This window comes from Patiria miniata, unplaced genomic scaffold (genome assembly GCF_015706575.1).
Source record: "Patiria miniata isolate m_02_andy unplaced genomic scaffold, ASM1570657v1 HiC_scaffold_3, whole genome shotgun sequence".
NCBI classification, from domain to species: domain Eukaryota; kingdom Metazoa; phylum Echinodermata; class Asteroidea; order Valvatida; family Asterinidae; genus Patiria; species Patiria miniata.
Genome location: NW_024037069.1, coordinates 32,713,310 through 32,731,374, shown reverse-complemented (window position 1 = coordinate 32,731,374; position 18,065 = coordinate 32,713,310). Strand labels below are relative to the sequence as shown.

At 42.2% G+C, this 18,065-nt stretch overlaps 4 protein-coding genes across 5 annotated transcripts; all 4 read left to right on the top strand.

Moving 5' to 3' along the window:
* Nucleotides 1–454: 454 nt before the first annotated feature.
* On the top strand, nt 455–3,225 carry LOC119737484. 2 transcript variants are annotated; one of them, XM_038211881.1, is made up of 4 exons: nt 455–615; nt 1,108–1,520; nt 2,104–2,232; nt 2,812–3,225. In XM_038211881.1, exons 1-4 carry the CDS (start codon nt 581–583, stop codon nt 3,060–3,062), a joined length of 828 nt encoding a protein of 275 aa, XP_038067809.1. In that variant the 5' UTR covers nt 455–580; the 3' UTR covers nt 3,063–3,225. The 2 variants fall into 2 exon arrangements, with proteins under 2 accessions (XP_038067809.1, XP_038067810.1); XM_038211882.1 differs by lacking the exon at nt 2,104–2,232.
* A 2,394-nt stretch (nt 3,226–5,619) lies between these two features.
* Nucleotides 5,620–8,394, top strand: LOC119737483. The gene is made up of 2 exons (XM_038211880.1): nt 5,620–6,066; nt 7,669–8,394. Exons 1-2 carry the CDS (start codon nt 5,987–5,989, stop codon nt 8,087–8,089), a joined length of 501 nt encoding a protein of 166 aa, XP_038067808.1. The 5' UTR covers nt 5,620–5,986; the 3' UTR covers nt 8,090–8,394.
* A 3,014-nt stretch (nt 8,395–11,408) lies between these two features.
* On the top strand, nt 11,409–12,977 carry LOC119737482. The gene is made up of 2 exons (XM_038211878.1): nt 11,409–11,979; nt 12,566–12,977. The coding sequence occupies exons 1-2, from the start codon at nt 11,925–11,927 to the stop codon at nt 12,814–12,816; spliced, it is 306 nt and encodes a 101-aa protein (XP_038067806.1). The 5' UTR covers nt 11,409–11,924; the 3' UTR covers nt 12,817–12,977.
* Nucleotides 12,978–15,356: 2,379 nt separating this feature from the next.
* Nucleotides 15,357–17,817, top strand: LOC119737481. The gene is made up of 2 exons (XM_038211877.1): nt 15,357–15,763; nt 17,054–17,817. The coding sequence occupies exons 1-2, from the start codon at nt 15,693–15,695 to the stop codon at nt 17,457–17,459; spliced, it is 477 nt and encodes a 158-aa protein (XP_038067805.1). The 5' UTR covers nt 15,357–15,692; the 3' UTR covers nt 17,460–17,817.
* The last annotated feature ends 248 nt before the right edge of the window (nt 17,818–18,065 follow it).

Genomic DNA, 18,065 nt, shown 5'->3' with positions numbered 1-18,065 from the left:
TGAAAGTTGGTGTTACGGGTGTTGATTGTGTTAGCGCCCCACGTCATGTTCGTCCAGCCCACCCCAGCATACCAGCCGGCCCGCCCCTTGAAAACCCCTTCTAACCCCATAACCAGCACCATTGAGGGATTCCGATCCTCATTGAACGCATCAAATGCAAATGCTGCAATCAGGGGCGGACCTGGCTTTCAGGAAACGGGGGGAAGGGTATGGATTATAGTAATTCCACCCCTCCTTTAGTGACAACACTCTCTGCCATAATTACTATATCTATCAAAACAATTTTCCAAAGATATAAACTCAAACAGATAAGTGCGAGAAATGTTCAGTTTTAGATGTGAACCTTGTACCATGCATGTACCCGCCAAGCCGTCACAACGCGCGCGAGTGGTGGCGCGCTTTTTACAATCGCGCTACGTTGAGAGGCGCGCTTTTCAAAAGTAGAAAACGCGAATGCGTACAACACGCTAGACGAAGTAGAGCCCAGATATCATGAATGCTATGGGATTTACTGTAAAAAAAAAAAAAAAAAAGGTCTGAAAGTAACCGAACATCTGCCCTATTCCGGAGAAGTTCAAGGATGAGTAACCGTGCCGAGTGTGGCCAATATTTAAGGTAATTTCTAAAATAACACGATCTTTAATTCAAGGGACTAAAAGTTCTACAGTCTTATCAAAATGGCTGAGTTCGATGATGGCGATTGCATTATTTTTAGCAGCTCTTTTGATCATTATTACACTAGTGTGTAACTGGGCTACAAACTGACTACTACTTAACTAGACCTATAAATAACGGCGATTCGATGTACTGTTACTAATTCTCTGCATTATATTTCTCATTTGGTATGGAAATAAATGTGAGTTTGAATTGAACTGAATTGAATAGTTACAATGTTATGGATCCCCGCTCCTACATGTTTAGGCCTATATGAGAACGAAAATCCACTCCGAGTTAGGTTATTGGACTTAGGCCTACCCAATTTGCCTAATTGGCGATATTTAAAACCAACAGGGATGTCGTGGACATGCAGAGGGCAGGGTTTTGATTTAATCAAGGAAATTTCGGGGTAACATGACGATGCAGACGACTGTTTGTTGACTACCCTAGGTCTACAGTGTGCAACGGTTATAGCTACAGATGTCCAATGCTCGCCATACTTTTACTGGTTCTGTCATCTTGGACCTGCAAGGTTCATGGGACTACGTCGCCGGTACCGGAACCGACCGGCGAACCAACTGGGGAACCGGAACCGACAGGCGAACCAACTGGGGAACCGGAACCGACCGGGGAGCCGACTGGGGAACCGGAACCGACCGGCGAACCAACTGGGGAACCGGAACCTACAGGCGAACCAATTGGGGAACTGGAACCGACCGGAGAACCAGAGGGGGAACCGACCGGGGAACCGAAACCAGAACCCTCCGATGAACCTGTCTCTGTATCCGAAGAAGATGGCTTCAGGGCATCCACCATGGAGGTCATCCTCCCACCACTTGGTCTCATCTGCGTTATGTTGTTTGGTACGTTGAAACCACAGTTGGGTGGGAAAAAGGGGGTATCGTGCACCCTCGGAAATCAACGTCTCTAGGTCAGAAAAAAAATGCATAGAAAACGATTTGCTATTTTAAAAAATTAAAAAAATGTCCCACGGATTGTTTTTATGCAAATTAATGCCGCCATTACCGAAAAATCTATTTTTTACTGTATCTCAGCCAATATTGCAGATAACTGAACGAATAAGGTAACTAAACCCATGTTTTCAGGGTCAGAGATCAGAATAAAACTTTTCTGGAAGTGACCACATGTGTCTGTGGCATAGGAATATGCAAATTAGTGCCGCCATTACCGGAAAATCATGTTTTTGGCAAATCTCGGCCAATTTTGCTCGTTACTACACAAGTAAGGTGTCTAAATCCATGTTTTGAGTGTCAATTAAGTATCATTCTTATACCATTCCTGAAGCAACTAATGTGTGTCATGTGTGTCCTTGGCATTAATATGTAAATTCTCAAGTGCCGGTGTATAAGTTTGGTTTTTAGCCAATATCTCAGCCAATATTGCAGCTAATGTTCTGCTAAAATTCCACATTTTGTTCTACCAAAGGTCTATCCTACCTAGCTTTAAGAACTGAATTCCGACGTCGAGCGAACCACGATCGGCGTGTGCACAATCTATACATGACCCAGTCCAGCATGAAGATGCTCAAGTCTTGCCCCAAGGAAAGCCAAGCATGTAAGAGACAATAAGAAAACGAACCGCAAAAAAAAGCAAATTTCCAAAAAAAAAATGAAGAGCAGAATTTTAGGTGCGGGTCAGAAAAGACAATGAGAAATATTTTCTTGAGACCTGAGCTGTTTTCCATACATTCGAAAATAAGAGGAAACCTTGGGCGTTTTTGATGAAATATTCGTTATTTGATCAAAGGAATTGCTTACAAAGTGAAACATTTTGTTGAGGCACTGTTTTCGTTTCCAAACCGGGATAAGACTTCATAATGAACCACCTATAACACACGTCTCAGATTTCAGACATGCTTGTTTCGGATTTGAACTACAAGAAAACTTCGACGTTTAAAATACTTAGGGGCGACTATGGGCCTACGTCGAAAGACTATTGTATAATCGTTGAGAACGAATCCAGAGTCTAGTTAATGAAACATTATTTCATAAAGCTTCATATACAATCTGAGTCGCTCCTCATTTATTCTTTTCAGCGCGACTTTTGAATGCAGTTCTGAAAGGGTAGCCTACAGGTTGAAATAGATCACGAAAACGACCCTTTTCAGTTTTAATTTGTTGATCAAAACTCTAGTTCTGGAAGAGGAAGACATCGATATTCTGGACAGCATGCAGAGTTTCTTCAACCGTCCGCTGGGGCTGTGTCGTATCGCCATGCCGGGCCTGCTCTCCCTCGCTTTCTGCCCCTTGGTTCTCTTCATCTACGCCCCGGTGGGGGACTTCTTCTGGCCCGCCGACCTCTTCCCGGGAGGGCAGCCGAACATCAATGAAGTCATCGGTAAAGTCGTGCCTACAGCTTGGCAATCGTCAACATTGTTAGGCTGAATGTAACTCTGTTTATTCAGCACACTAGTCAAGACAGTATTAAAAAAAACTGATATATATTTATTTATGAAGGAAGACATTTTCGTTTTTAAAATACCTTGGTTTTGCCAAGGAAAAATATGAGGGACAAAGAAAAACCAACAAGTCATGTGGTGTTTCCAAGCATTCAGGGGTCTGACTTCTGATTTAACTCATCATCATCATTCGGCATAGACTTGCGTCCGTGGCCGCCTCGTCCTCAGATTGTAATGGGGGCGCATCCCTTGGGTCGCCGCCATCACCTGTTCTCTTTCAATCGCCGCTATTCTCAGCTCTTCCACATTCTGCCACTCCACTTCATCACATTGTCTACCCAGCGCTGCTTAGGGCGACCTCTGCCACGTCTCGTACCCGTAGGCAAAGCGTCTATAACTGCGCAGGGCAGACCTTCTTGTCTCATCACATGAGCGCACCACATAGCCTTCCGCTCTAACACCTCATCACCTGTAAGACAGGTGATGAGGTGTTAGACATTTAACTCAATTAATGAACCCATTATCGACTCCCACAACGACTTCTGCATGGGCTCTCGGGTTTTCCGGCCCATCACACCTCCTTCCCTGTCATAACCCAAAGGGTCAAGCACCATAAAGGATGAACGAAGCGGCATCCTAAGCCTTGGCTGCTGAGACCGTCTCCCCCCCCCCCCCCCGCCCCCGCCCCGTCACGCCAGATTTTGCAGTGTACATGCAATTTATATCTTTACACAGGTTTAACTGAAATCCTGCTGCTGCACAATTTTACCATGTTTTTAGATGGGGTTATGATCGAGAATAAGCTTTATGTGGCCTCTCTGGACTCGCATATTTTGCACTAAGTCTAGTCGCGCACCATTTGCAGTCATCAGCCGACAGTTTGAGGCAAAAAAAAATCAGGTAAAAAAAAAAAAGCCGCGTCGCCGCACCACTTTTTGGGCAAGCTCCATACCAGAAACCGGAGACTTATTATTTTTTTTTGGCCTTATGTACCGGAGACTTATTTTTTTTTTTTGGCCTTATGTACTGGAACACTGGTAACGTTTTAAATTGTATTATATCAAAGTATTAACACCACTCCCCAATTATTATTTTTTTTTAACCTGACGAAAATGTAACAAAGTACCATAAAGATATAACAGCACCGCGGGGAAGTTTTGATCCGTTATTTGTAGAAATGAATATGTTTCCTGATCTTTAGCTCGTCTGTGTCGCATGGCATTACGTTACAGCTGAATGACTAAAGAGATATCGTCGTTCTGGCATGTCTGGAAAGTTGAATATCCTATAATGAACTCATAACGGTAGGCCTATACTCCTACATTACAGTAGGCCTACTTTATTTCTTCAAAGGCTCCTTATATAGGCCTACAACTATTCTTCAAAGCGCTATATTTAAGAAAACAACTCATATCACGCCATAAACAAGAAGAAACCAAGTTATCTATCACGCTAAATAAGAAAATAACTCGGTTATCTATCGAGCCAAAACGCTGAAGAAGAAAACAACTCTGCAGATGTCAGATGTCTATCACGCCGAACAAAAAACAACCCCGGTTAGGTCTATCAACATCACGCTAAACAAGAAGACAACTCAGTAATTAACAAGAAAACAACTAAATATCTATCAAGCTAAACAAGAAAACAACTCAGTTATCTATCACGCTATAAACCAACAAGACAAGTTGCCTATCACGCCAAACAAGAAGAAAAGAATCTACCACGCTAAAAGAGAAAACAATTCACTTCTATCCAGCTGGACTTGAAATAAAAGATACAGGGCCGTCTAAATTTGCGTCGAGTGAAGGGGTTAACGCAGGGAATGGTAGGTTGTGGAATTAGCAACGCTGTCTGAAGCCCCCGTCACAATGAATGCTTCATTATACCAAACTTAGTGGTATGAGTGTATCTCATAAGCTTTACACCTAACAGTCCTGAATCCTCCGATTTCAATACGATTTTGCATACCCCCAGGGAGTTTGCATGTATAATCTAACAAGAAACTCAAACATAAAGGGTCTCATTGCCCGAACATATGATTTAGTTACCTTTGTTTCAAAATATATGATACAGAGTGTTGCAGCCAAAATAAAGGGGAAAACGACCACAGTTTTACACCGTAAACATGAATAATCGGTACGAAACTTTAACATAAAGGGTCTCAACGCCCGAACATAAGTTACTTACGTTTTGAATGTATGATACAAAGTGTTGCCGCCAAAATAAAGAAAAAATGACGAAAGTTTACACCATAATGCAATACGCGGTTAGAAACTTTTAACATAAAGAGTCTCAACGCCCGAACATTGTGTTTCAAAGCGTTGCCGCCTCATTAGATAAAGAACAAGAATGGCGAAAGTTATGTATCACACGTTAATGGATACATGCAATAGGCTTTATGACACGTTTTGCAAGTGTTAAAGTAACCGTGACCGTAGAAGTATTTAATCCGTTATACACAGAAATGAAATACATGCATGTTTTACGATCTTATAGCCCATCTGTTCCGAATGCCATTTTCTTCGTATATGAATGGGGGAAAAACACGTAGGCCTTATATCGTATTCTCCAAAGTTGGTACATCAACCAAATCTACTTCAGAGGGGAACGATCAAAAAATACGGACAAGCCGGCAAACAAAACACGGAAACTTTCTGTGGATTTAATTTCCTAAAAATGCCGCCAGAGATGACATGGAACGCAACTTTAGCTGTTCCACTTTTAAGGCAGATCGTATCATCGTTATACCACGGGTTGGTATCTTATAAATAGGGCACCTTGACAGCCCGGGCCGGGAGCTTGCAAGAGCTAGCAGAAGGCGAGAGACTGAACCACCGACCAACCAACCACAACTCATTTTGCCAGAAGATTCGACCGAGGAGGCCTAGACAGCAGAAGCAACTTCGCAAGATGAATGCCCACAGTGCCACTGCTCTAGTGGCCGTAGCGGTCATCATCATGACCATTGGTATAGATGCTGATCGCAAACAGTAAGTTCTTATCCATATCATACCTGATTAAATCGGCACACAAAACCATGCATGCTCTTGTGAAAAACACGTGTAAATCCATTGAATTCTTCTTGCAAAACAAATTTTTGAAAGACGTTATAAACGATGATGCACTTAAAAACTCTGTCCTCTGTAAAATGAACAACTGTCTTTGGACATGATTATATCTGCTGGACCGTAATGAGTGGCCTAAATTCGACTTATTATGTACAGAGCTAGAGACAGGCTACGATGAGAACAGTACAAGATTAAGAATGCATGGAATAGAAATCTCTTTCGCACCGGACTGTATAGGGAGTCAGAAAATTTGAATATATATCTGGAATTTTTAGTTTGGAAGGAATTAAAGGGTTCGTCCCATGAAGTTTTCTTATGAACACATTTTGAGCAACTTTCTACTCCTTTTAAAATGTATGAAAACTATTTGACATTCCTTTTGGGTTAATTGTGTTGAAAAGTGCACTTCTTAAACATCGTATCCCATGCTTTCCCGTACAAGTGAGGGCGATGTTGCTGTGATGTCATTTCAGGAAGAAAGACTGTTCAGTTTTGGGGTTTTCTGTTCAAAATTGTGAACCCAAAATTTGCTCATTGAAAACATTTGAGAGAAAGGATTGCTCTTACTGCTATTTACTGACCAACAATTACGAATCACCAAAGAAAAGAATATTTACGACAGCGAAATATCCAAATTTCTAGCAACTGTTTGTGCTGAAATAGGCTGTAACATTGAGTTTCTGTCTGAAATGACATCACAGTTTTGCTCATGAATATGGACATTCGCATTGGCATAAAAATAAAAAAGGCACCAAAATCCCCTTCAAAATGGCAAAACGAAAATTGGAAATAAGCTAAATGGGACACAAAGGTGCATTTTCAAAGCAATTACGTTGCATTGGTATGATATGAAGCCCGGGAAGGGACAGGGTGGAATTTTGTTTTAGAATTTCCTAATTCGTTCGCACGAATTACTAATTCGTTCGCACGAATTGCTAATTCGTTCGCACGAATGGCTATTTCGTTCGCACGAATTCCTAATTCGTTCGCACGAATTGCTATTTCGTTCGCACGAATTACTAATTCGTTCGCACGAATTACTAATTCGTGGGAACGAATTAGCAATTCGTGGGAACGAATAAGTAATTCGTGCGAACGAATTAGCAAACTCCCAAAAAAAATGTCCACCCTGTCCCTTCCCGGGCTTCATACATTGGCCCTTTAAACCTGCAATGTTTAAATACGGAGGTCGCATGACCTTGTTCGACTCATTATAAATTTCCATGCGGGCTCAAGTTCATGCAGTGAAAGAGCTAAGTGTTTATGAAAGATGTTTATGAAAAGTTTGTAAATGGAGGCAAAATAATTATGTGCAGTAATGTTACGTGGTATTTATCACAAATCGCTATAAATCTAGGTGAACGTCTGAAGTATGATGTTCCATATGTGCCATCGGCGTCGCATTTTTCTGCGTCGCATTTTTAAGCTGTGGCAGGGATCGTTTTCATAGATTTCATGCAAGACTTTTATGCAAGATGGCCAGAGCTAATATTGTGCACTCGCATGCACTTTTTTTTTACACAGCTGTTTCTGCGATCTTCGATGGTCTACCACTCAGCTGGTATCCGGGGACAGCGTCAACAGTCTGCCGGTCCTATACGACCTAACGAATCCGTACTACACTCATTTCATACACGTCGGATGCTCAAGAGTCCTGGAACACTGCCCTGACGACTGTCTGGCAAACGCCCATGCTTCGATGGGAGGCGCCACGATGACGAATCAATCCGGCCCGGACGCGTGCATTTCTGCGGCTACCAACGCGCCTCCGGGCAGTCCGATCTACGTGTACGCGTCGTACGACCCCAGCGTGTGCGGAGATCGCTCGTGGCAGTACATAGGCCCGCTGTGCTGCTGGGAGATTTCGTTTCCGGGGTACGAAAGCTTCTTTCTGTACAACCATGAGTGCAATGATTCCTGCCCGCCGAATAACCCAAGTTGCTAAGTTACAAGGACATATTAGGGGCCATTTAAATGATGCGCGTACGGTACACGTATACAGTTCAGGAAAAAGTTGCCGATTACATAACCAATTTCTGTGGTAATTTCACTAGACACATGCATACATACAAGTCAACATTTTGTTGTGAGACAAAACAAAACACACCCGCAAAACTGTGATTTAACAGGCAGCATTTAGCGAGTGGCATACGTCTCGTTTTCGCGTCACTCCTGAGTTTCAGCTATGAACTCTCTATCACAAACTGTAAAGAAATCGGTGGAAGCAAAAAGTGAATTGTTAACTATTAATATAAGATTTGAGGCTTTGCATGGTGGGGTATCGGTATCGTTTCGGTTTGCGGTAACACCATGTGGTAATAACTTCTGCTTAGAAGATATTAGTTCTGAAAAGAACTTGTCCTGCTTATTATCAACTTTGCTAAGTAGTTTTTTGTTCTGATAAGAACAGTCCTGCTGTAAGTTCTAAACGAACTTGTCTTTGGTCTCCATTAAACTCTTTATGATAACTGATAAATCAAAAAATTCCATGCATGATGAAAGAAAGACATGAGTTGACATCGTTTTAGTTTTGATCTCATCGTAAGGTTTGTTTTAACAGTAAGAGCTAGCTTTCACATAATGTAATATTAAATGCGTTGTTAAAGGGAATGTACATCATTGGCTTTTGCTGTAATTTTCAGAAATGAACTATTTTGAGGGGTTAGTATAACAGATCAAATATTGTTACACTGACATGTTTGAAGTTTTGTGTTAAAAAAAACTGGAAAAACCAAGAAAAACAAAAAGGTTCAAGTAGTCTGGTTCCCTGACTTCACTAAAGATGAAATGGACCAATTTATAGATGCCGGAAAATTGTAAGGTAATGGAACCAGTCTAACTGGCCTGCACCCGTTCAAGAACATGTAACCAATAGCAAACAAAATTTGGACTGAAAAAAAAATGGTAAATTTAGAGCAGTAGTTGAAAAATAGTTAGGTTTTTCCAACGGTTGTCGGCCGACCACCGTTGGAAATTTATACAAAATACCACTTTTCTTGAAAATGACTTCACACATGGTGCCATAATTTTACAGGATGATTTAGACTGTAATTTACCAACATCCTAGTAAGGTATTTCGTAAAAAAATGGTAGGTTTGTTTTTCGATGTTTGCAAATGTAAAGAAACACAATATTCCTTGTGCTCTTTTCAAATTCTGTTCAATTTTAGCGGGAGAAATAAAGGCTTATGTGTCTGTGGAGAAAAGATATTAGAGAGATAGAGAGGCACGAGCCATGACTGCAATGAAAGTTGGTGTTACGTGTGTTGATTGAGTTATACCTTCACCCACGTCATGTTCCAGCCCACCCCATCCTTTCAGCTAGTCTCTGTACTGGAGACTGGGCTCCGTGGATAACGGGTGATACTCAGACTATACATACCAGCCCCCCCCCCCCCCTCTCGAAAACCCCATCTTATCCGTAGCCAGCACCATTGAGGGATCAGCACCATTGAGGGATTCCTCATTGAGCGTATCAAAAACAAATGCCGCATTCAAGGGCGGATCTAGCTTTCACGATACGGGGGTATGGATTGTGGACGTGACATTTACGATGATAAGATGGAATTTTGCGTCGGGGTGATGTAAATCAAATTAGGTTTTGCCCTTCACCGACGTTTAAACACTGTATACTCAGTGTGTTACCTCCCGAGTGAAAGTTGAAAAAAAAATCACTCGGGTGGGACTCGAACCCACGGTAAGACATTAGGTAATTTCCTTTCAACCAGGGGCGTAAATCCGGGGGGGGGGGGGGTATATATCCCCCACACTTTTTGACCAAGGGGATGGGCTATTGAATCACCCCCCCCCCCCCAAAAAAAAAGTGGAGAAAGAAAGTACAAAAGTTTTTAAAATGCGCCGTTTTGATGTAAGCGCGAGCATACATATTGATATACAAAACTATAGCCGCGCCCAGTAGTGTCCCCCTCCCCCGCTTTTCGAATTTCCACGACCGGGCAATTTTTGGATTTTTGATCATCCCCATCCCCCCTCCCCCCCCCCCCCCCCCCCATTCGCTGACACAGATTTACGCCACTGCTTTCAACCAGACCTTTGAAATAGGATAAGTAAACAATAACAAACATAAACTTTTCGGGTATTGCAGGCCGTAGGCTAATGTCCCTTCAATATTCGCAACATCGAAACAAAAGGAGGGTTAAGATCAGTCTGTCTTGACATGCTATCGATCATCAGTGGCTAAACTGGGCCGGGGAACCATTTGCAGGGAGGGGTAGGGAGACTCCAGTGGTGGTCGGGGAGGGTCGGGGAGGGGGATTAATTCCACCCCTCCTTAATAGTGACACCACTGTCTGCCATTATTATATTTATCAAAACAATTTTCCAAAGATATAAACTAAAACTACGAGAAATTTTGAGTTTTAGATGTGAACCACGTACCATGTACCCGGGCCGCAAAGCCGTCACACAACGTACGTGGGTGATGGCGCGCTTTTGACAAGCGCGCTGTGTATACGCGTTGCGGCGCGCTTTTCAAAAGTAGAAAACGAGAATGCTTGACCAAACACGATGAGATAAGACGAAGTGGATGTAGAGCCTTTGTCATGTAAGCTGTGTAATTTATTGTAAAAAGGTCTGAAAGTAACCGAACATCTGCCCGATTCCGGAGAAGTTCAAGGATGAGTAACCGTTCCGAGTGCGGCCAATGTTTAAGGTAATTTCAAAAATGACATCTTTAATTTAAGGGACTAAAAGTTCTTATCAAGATGGCTGAGTTCGATGATGACGATCGCATTATTTTAGCGGCTCTTTTGATGATTTTATTACACTGGTGTCTAACTAGGCTTACTGTTTAATACTAGGTCTATAAATAACGGCGATTCCATTTACTAATTCATAATACTTATTCATAAAATTCTCTGCTTAGATTTCTCATTATTTGGTATGGAAATAATTGTGAGTTTGAATTGCATTGAATTAGGCCTAGTTACGGATCTGCGGTCCTCAAGAGAATGAAAATCCACAAGGTTTTAGGTTATTGGACTTACATGACATACCCAAGTAGTTGGCGATATTTAAAACCAACAGGAATGTCGTGGACGGAGGGCAGGGTTTTGATTTTGTTAAGAGAAGTTTGAGGTAAAATGACGATGCAGACGACTGTTTGTTGACTACCTATAGGTCTACCGTGAGTGTGAGCAAGGGTTTTAGCTACAGATGTCCAATGCTCGCCATACTTTTACTGGTTCTGTCATCTTGGACCTGCAAGGTTCATGGGACTACGTCGCCGGTACCTGAACAAACTGGGGAACCGGAACCGACCAGGGAGCCGACTGGGGAACCGGAACCGACAGGCGAACCAACTGGGGAACCGGAACCGACAGGCGAACCAACTGGGGAACCGGAACCGACCGGGGAACCAGAGGGGGAACCGACTGGGGAACCGGAAGGCAAACCGACCGGGGAACCAGAACCGGAGCACTCGGATGAACCTGTCTCTGTATCCGAACAAGATGGCTTCAGGGCATCCACCATGGAGGTCATCCTCCCACCACTTATCACTTATCACTTATCACCACCAAGTATCATTCTTATACCATTCCTGAAGCAACTAATGTGTGTCATGTGTGTCCTTGGCATTAATATGTAAATTCTCAAGTGCCGGTGTATAAGTTTGGTTTTTAGCCAATATCTCAGCCAATATTGCAGCTAATGTTCTGCTAATATTCCACATTTTGTTCTACTAAAGGTCTATCCTACCTAGCTTTAAGAACTGAATTCCGACGTCGAGCGAACCACGATCGGCGTGTGCACAATCTGTACATGACCCAGTCCAGCATGAAGATGCTCAAGTCTTGCCCCAAGGAAAGCCAAGCATGTAAGAGACAATAAGAAAACGAACCGCAAAAAAAAGCAAATTTCCAAAAAAAAAAAATGAAGAGCAGAATTTTAGGTGCGGGTCAGAAAAGACAATGCGAAATATTTTCTTGAGACCTGAGCTGAGTTCCATACATTCGGAAATTAGAGGAAACCTTGGACATTTTTGATAAAATATTCGTTATTTGATCAAAGGAATTGGTTACAAATTTAAGTGAAACATTTTGTTGAGGCACTGTTTTCGTTTCCAAACCGGGATAAGACTTCATAATGAACCACCTATAACACACGTCTCGGATTTCAGACAGGCTTGTTTCGGATTTGAACTACAAGAAAACTTCGACGTTTAAAATACTTAGGGGCGACTATGGGCCTACGTCGAAAGACTATTGTATAATCGTTGAGAACGAATCCAGAGTCTAGTTAATGAAACATTATTTCATAAAGCTTCATATACAATCTGAGTCGCTCCTCATTTATTCTTTTCAGCGCGACTTTTGAATGCAGTTCTGAAAGGGTAGCCTATAGGTTGAAATAGATCACGAAAACGACCCTTTTCAGTTTTAATTTGTTGATCAAAACTCTAGTTCTGGAAGAGGAAGACATCGATATTCTGGACAGCATGCAGAGTTTCTTCAACCGTCCGCTGGGGCTGTGTCGTATCGCCATGCCGGGTCTGCTCTCCCTCGCTTTCTGCCCCTTGGTTCTCTTCATCTACGCCCCGGTGGCGGAGTTCTTCTGGCCCGCCGACCTCTTTCCGGGAGGCCAACCGAACATCAATGAAGTCATCGGTAAAGTCGTGCCTACAGCTTGGCAATCGTCAACATTGTTAGGCTGAATGTAACTCTGTTTATTCAGCACACTAGTCAAGACAGTATTAAAAAACTGATTTATATTTATTTATGAACGAAGACATGTTTGTTTTTAAAATACCTTGGTTTTGCCAAGGAAAAATATGAGGGACAAAGAAAAGCCAACAAGTTATGTGGTGTTTCCAAGCATTCAGGGGTCTGACTTCTGATTTAACTCATCATCATCATTCGGCATAGACTTGCGTCCGTGGCCGCCTCGTCCTCAGACTGTTATGGGGGCGCATCCCTTGGGTCGCCGCTATCACCTGTTCTCTTGCAATCGCCGCTGTTCTCAGCTCTTCCACACTTCTGCCACTCCACTTCATCACATGATTGTCTACCCAGCGCTGCTTAGGGCGACCTCTGCCACGCCTCGTACCCGTAGGCAAAGCGTCTATAACTGCGCAGGGCAGACCTTCTTGTCTCATCACATGAGCGCACCACATAGCCTTCCGCTCTAACACCTCATCACCTGTAAGACAGGTGATGAGGTGTTAGACATTTTACTCAATTAATGAACCCATTACCGACTCCCACAACGACTTCTGGGCTCTCGGGTTTCCCGGCCCATCACACCTCCTACCCTGTCATAACCCAAAGGGTCAAGCACCATAAAGGATGAACGAAGCGGCATCCTAAGCCTTGGCTGCCGAGACGGCTCCCCCCCCCCCCGCCCCCCGCCCCGTCACGCCAGATTTTGGAGTGTACATGCAATATATATCTTTACACTGGTTTGACTGAAATCCTGCTGCTGCACAATTTTACCGTGTTTTTAGATGGGGTTATGATCGAGAATAAGCTTTATGTGGCCTCATGGACTCGCCGGCATATTTTGCACTAAGTTTAGTCGGGCACCATTTGCAGTCATCAGCCGACAGTTTGAGGCAAAAAAAAATCAGGTAAAAAAAAAAAAGCCGCGTCGCCGCACCACTTTTTGGGCAAGCTCCATACCAGAAACCGGAGACTTATTATTTTTTTTTGGCCTTATGTACCGGAGACTTATTTTTTTTAAATTGTTTTTGGCCTGATGTACTGGAACACTGGTAACGTTTTAAATTGTATTATATCAAAGTATTAACACCACTCCCCAATTATTTATTTTTTAAACCTGACGAAAATGTTAAGTACCATAAAGATATAACAGCACCGCGGGGAAGTTTTGATCCGTTATTTGTAGAAATGAATATGTTTCCTGATCTTTAGCTCGTCTGTGTCGCATGGCATTACGTTACAGCTGAATGACTAAAGAGATATCGTCGTTCTGGCATGTCTGGAAAGTTGAATGAACTCATAACGGTAGGCCTATACTCCTACATTACAGTAGGCCTACTTTATTTCTTCAAAGGCTTCTTATATAGGCCTAAAACTAATCTTCAAAGCGCTATATTTAAGAAAACAACTCGTATCACGCCATTAACAAGAAGAAACCAAGTTATCTATCGCGCTAAATAAGAAAATAACTCGGTTATCTATAGAGCCAAAACGCTGAAGAAGAAAACAACTCTGCAGATGTCAGATGTCTATCACGCCGAACAAAAAACAACCCCGGTTAGGCCTATCAACATCACGCTAAACAAGAAGACAACTCAGTAATTCACAAGAAAACAACTAAATATCTATCAAGCTAAACAAGAAAACAACTCAGTTATCTATCACGCTAACCAACAAGACAAGTTGCCTATCACGCCAAACAAGAAGAGAAAAATCTACCACGCTAAAAGAGAAAACAATTCACTTCTATCCATCTGGATTTGAAATAAAAGATACAGGGCCGTCTAAATTTGCGTCGAGTGAAGGGGTTAACGCAGGGAATGGTGGGTTGTGGAATTAGCAACGCTGTCTGAAGCCCCCGTCACAATGAATGCTTCATTATACCAAACTAATAGTGGTATGAGTGTATCTCATAAGCTTTACACCTAACAGTCCTGAATCCTCCGATTTCAATACGATTTTGCATACCCCCAGGGAGTTTGCATGTATATATGATTTAGTTACCTTTGTTTCAAAATATATGATACAGAGTGTTGCAGCCAAAATAAAGGGCAAAACGACCACAGTTTTACACCGTAAACATGAATAATCGGTACGAAACTTTAACATAAAGGGTCTCAACGCCCGAACATAAGTTACCTACGTTTTGAAATGTATGATACAAAGTGTTGCCGCCAAAATAAAGAAAAAAATGACGAAAGTTTACACCATAATGCAATACGCGGTACGAAACTTTTAACATAAAGAGTCTCAACGCCCGAACATTGTGTTTCAAAGCGTTGCCGCCTCATTCGATAAAGAACAAGAATGGCGAAAGTTATGTATCACACATTAATGGATACATGCAATATTACTTTATGACACGTTTTGCAAGTGTTAAGTAACCGTGACCGTAGAAGTATTTAATCCGTTATACACAGAAATGAAATACATGCGTGTTTTACGATCTTATAGCCCATCTGTTCCGAATGCCATTTTCTTCGTATGTGAATGGGTAAAAACACTCACGTTGGCCTTATATCGTATTCTCCAAAGTTGGTACATCAACCAAATCTACTTCAGAGGGGAACGATCAAAAAAATACGGACAAGCCGGCAAACAAAACACGGAAACTTTCTGTGGATTTAATTTCCTGAAAATGCCGCCAGAGATGACATGGAACGCAACTTTAGCTGTTCCACTTTTAAGGCAGATCGTATCATCGTTATACCACGGGTTGGTATCTTATAAATAGGGCACCTTGCCAGCCCGGGCCGGGAGCTTGCAAGAGCTAGCAGAAGGCGAGAGACTGAACCACCGACCAACCAACCACAACTCATTTTGCCAGAAGATTCGACCGAGGTGGCCTAGAGAGCAGAAGCAACTTGGCAAGATGAATGCCCACAGTGTCACTGCTCTAGCGGTCATCATCATGACCATTGGTATAGATGCCGATCTCAAACAGTAAGTTCTTATCCATTCTCATACCTGGTTAAAACGGCACACACAACCAAGCATGCTCTTGTGAAAAACACGTGTAAATCCATTGAATTCTTCTTGCAAAACAATTTTTTGAAAGACGTTATAAACGAGGATGCACTTAAAAACTCTGTCCTCTGTAAAATGAACAACTGTCTTTGGACATGATTATATCTGCTGGACCGTAATGAGTGGCCTTAATTCGACTTATTATGTACAGAGCTAGAGACAGGCTACGATGAGAACAGTACAAGATTAAGACTGCATGGAATATAAATCTCTTTCGCACCGGACTGTATAGGGAGTCAGAAAATTTGAATATATATCTGGAATTTTTAGTTTGGAAGGAATTAAAGGGTTCGTCCCATGAAGTTTTCTTATGAACACATTTTGAGCAACTTTCTACTCCTTTTAAAATGTATGAAAACTATTTGACATTCCTTTTTGGTTAATTGTGTTGAAAAGTGCACTTCTTAAACATCCTATCCCATGCTTTCCCGTACAAGTGAGGGCGATGTTGCTGTGATGTCATGTCAGGAAGAAAGGCTGTTCAGTTTTGGGGTTTTCTGTTCAAAATTGTGAACCCAAAATTTGCTCATTGAAAACATTTGAGAGAAAGGATTGCTCTTACTGCTATTTACTGACCAACAATTACGAATCACCAAAGAAAAGAATATATATGACAGCGAAATATCCAAATTTCTAGCAACTGTTTGTGCTGAAATAGCTGTAACATTGAGTTTCTGCCTGAAATGACATCACAGTTTTGCTCATGAATATGGAAATTCGCATTGGCATAAAAATAAAAAAGGCACCAAAATACCATTGAAAATGGCAAAACGAAAATTGGAAATATGGGTAAATGGGACACAAAGGTGCATGTTCAAAGCAATTACGTTGCATTGGCCCATTAAACCTGCAATGTTTAAATACGGAGGTCGCATTATGACCTTGTTCGACACATTATACATTTTCATGCGGGCTATGTTCAGTGAGAGAGCTAAGTGTTTATGAAAGATGTTTATGAAAAGTTTGTAAATGGAGGCAAAATAATTATGTGCAGTAATGTTATAGTCACGTGGTATTGATCACAAATCGCTATAAATCTAGGTAAACGTCTGAAGTATGGTGTTCCATATGTGCCATCGGCGTCGCATTTTTCTGCGTCGCATTATTAAGCTGTGGCAGGGATCATTTTCATAGATTTCTTGCAAGACTTTAAGCAAGATGGCCAGAGCTAATATTGTGCACTCGCACTTGTTTTTTTTTACACAGCTGTTTCTGCGATCTTCGATGGTCTACCACTCAGCTGGAATCCGGGGACAGCGTCATTAGTGTGCCGGTCCTACGGGACCTAACGAATCCGTACTACCGTCATTTCATACACGTCCTGGAACACTGCCCTCACGATTGTCTGGCAAACGCCCATGCTTGGATGGGAGGCGCCACGATGACGAATCTATCCGGCCCGGACGCGTGCATTTCTGCGGCTACCAACGCGCCTCCGGGCAGTCCGATCTACGTGTACGCGTCGTACGACCCCAGCGTGTGCGGAGATCGCTCGTGGCAGTACATAGGCCCGCTGTGCTGCTGGGAGATTTCGTTTCCGGGGTACGAAAGCTTCTTTCTGTACAACCATGAGTGCAATGATTCCTGCCCGCCGAATAACCCAAGGTGCTAAATTACAAGAACATATTAGGGGCCATTTAAATGATGCGCGTACGGTACACGTATACAGTTCAGGAAAAAGTTGCCGATTACATAACCAATTTCTGTGGTAATTTCACTAGACACATGCATACATACAACTCAACATTTTGTTGTGAGACAAAACAAAACACACCCGCAAAACTGTGATTTAACAGGCAACATTTAGCGAGTGGCTTACGTCTCGTTTTCGCGTCACTCCTGAGTTTCAGCTATGAACTCTCTATCACAAACTGTAAAGAAATCGGTGGAAGCAACAAGTGAATTGTTAACTATTAATATAAGATTTGAGGCTTTGCATGGTGGGGTATCGGTATCGTTTCGGTTTGCGGTAACACCATGTGGTAATAACTACTGCTTAGAAGATATTAGTTCTGAAAAGAACTTGTCCTGCTTATTATCAACTTTGCTAAGTAGTTTTTTGTTCTGATAAGAACAGTCCTGCTGTAAGTTCTAAACGAACTTGTCTTTGGTCTCCATTAAACTCTTTATGATAACTGATAAATCAAAAAATTCCATGCATGATGAAAGAAAGACATGAGTTGACATCGTTTTAGTTTTGATCTCATCGTAAGGTTTG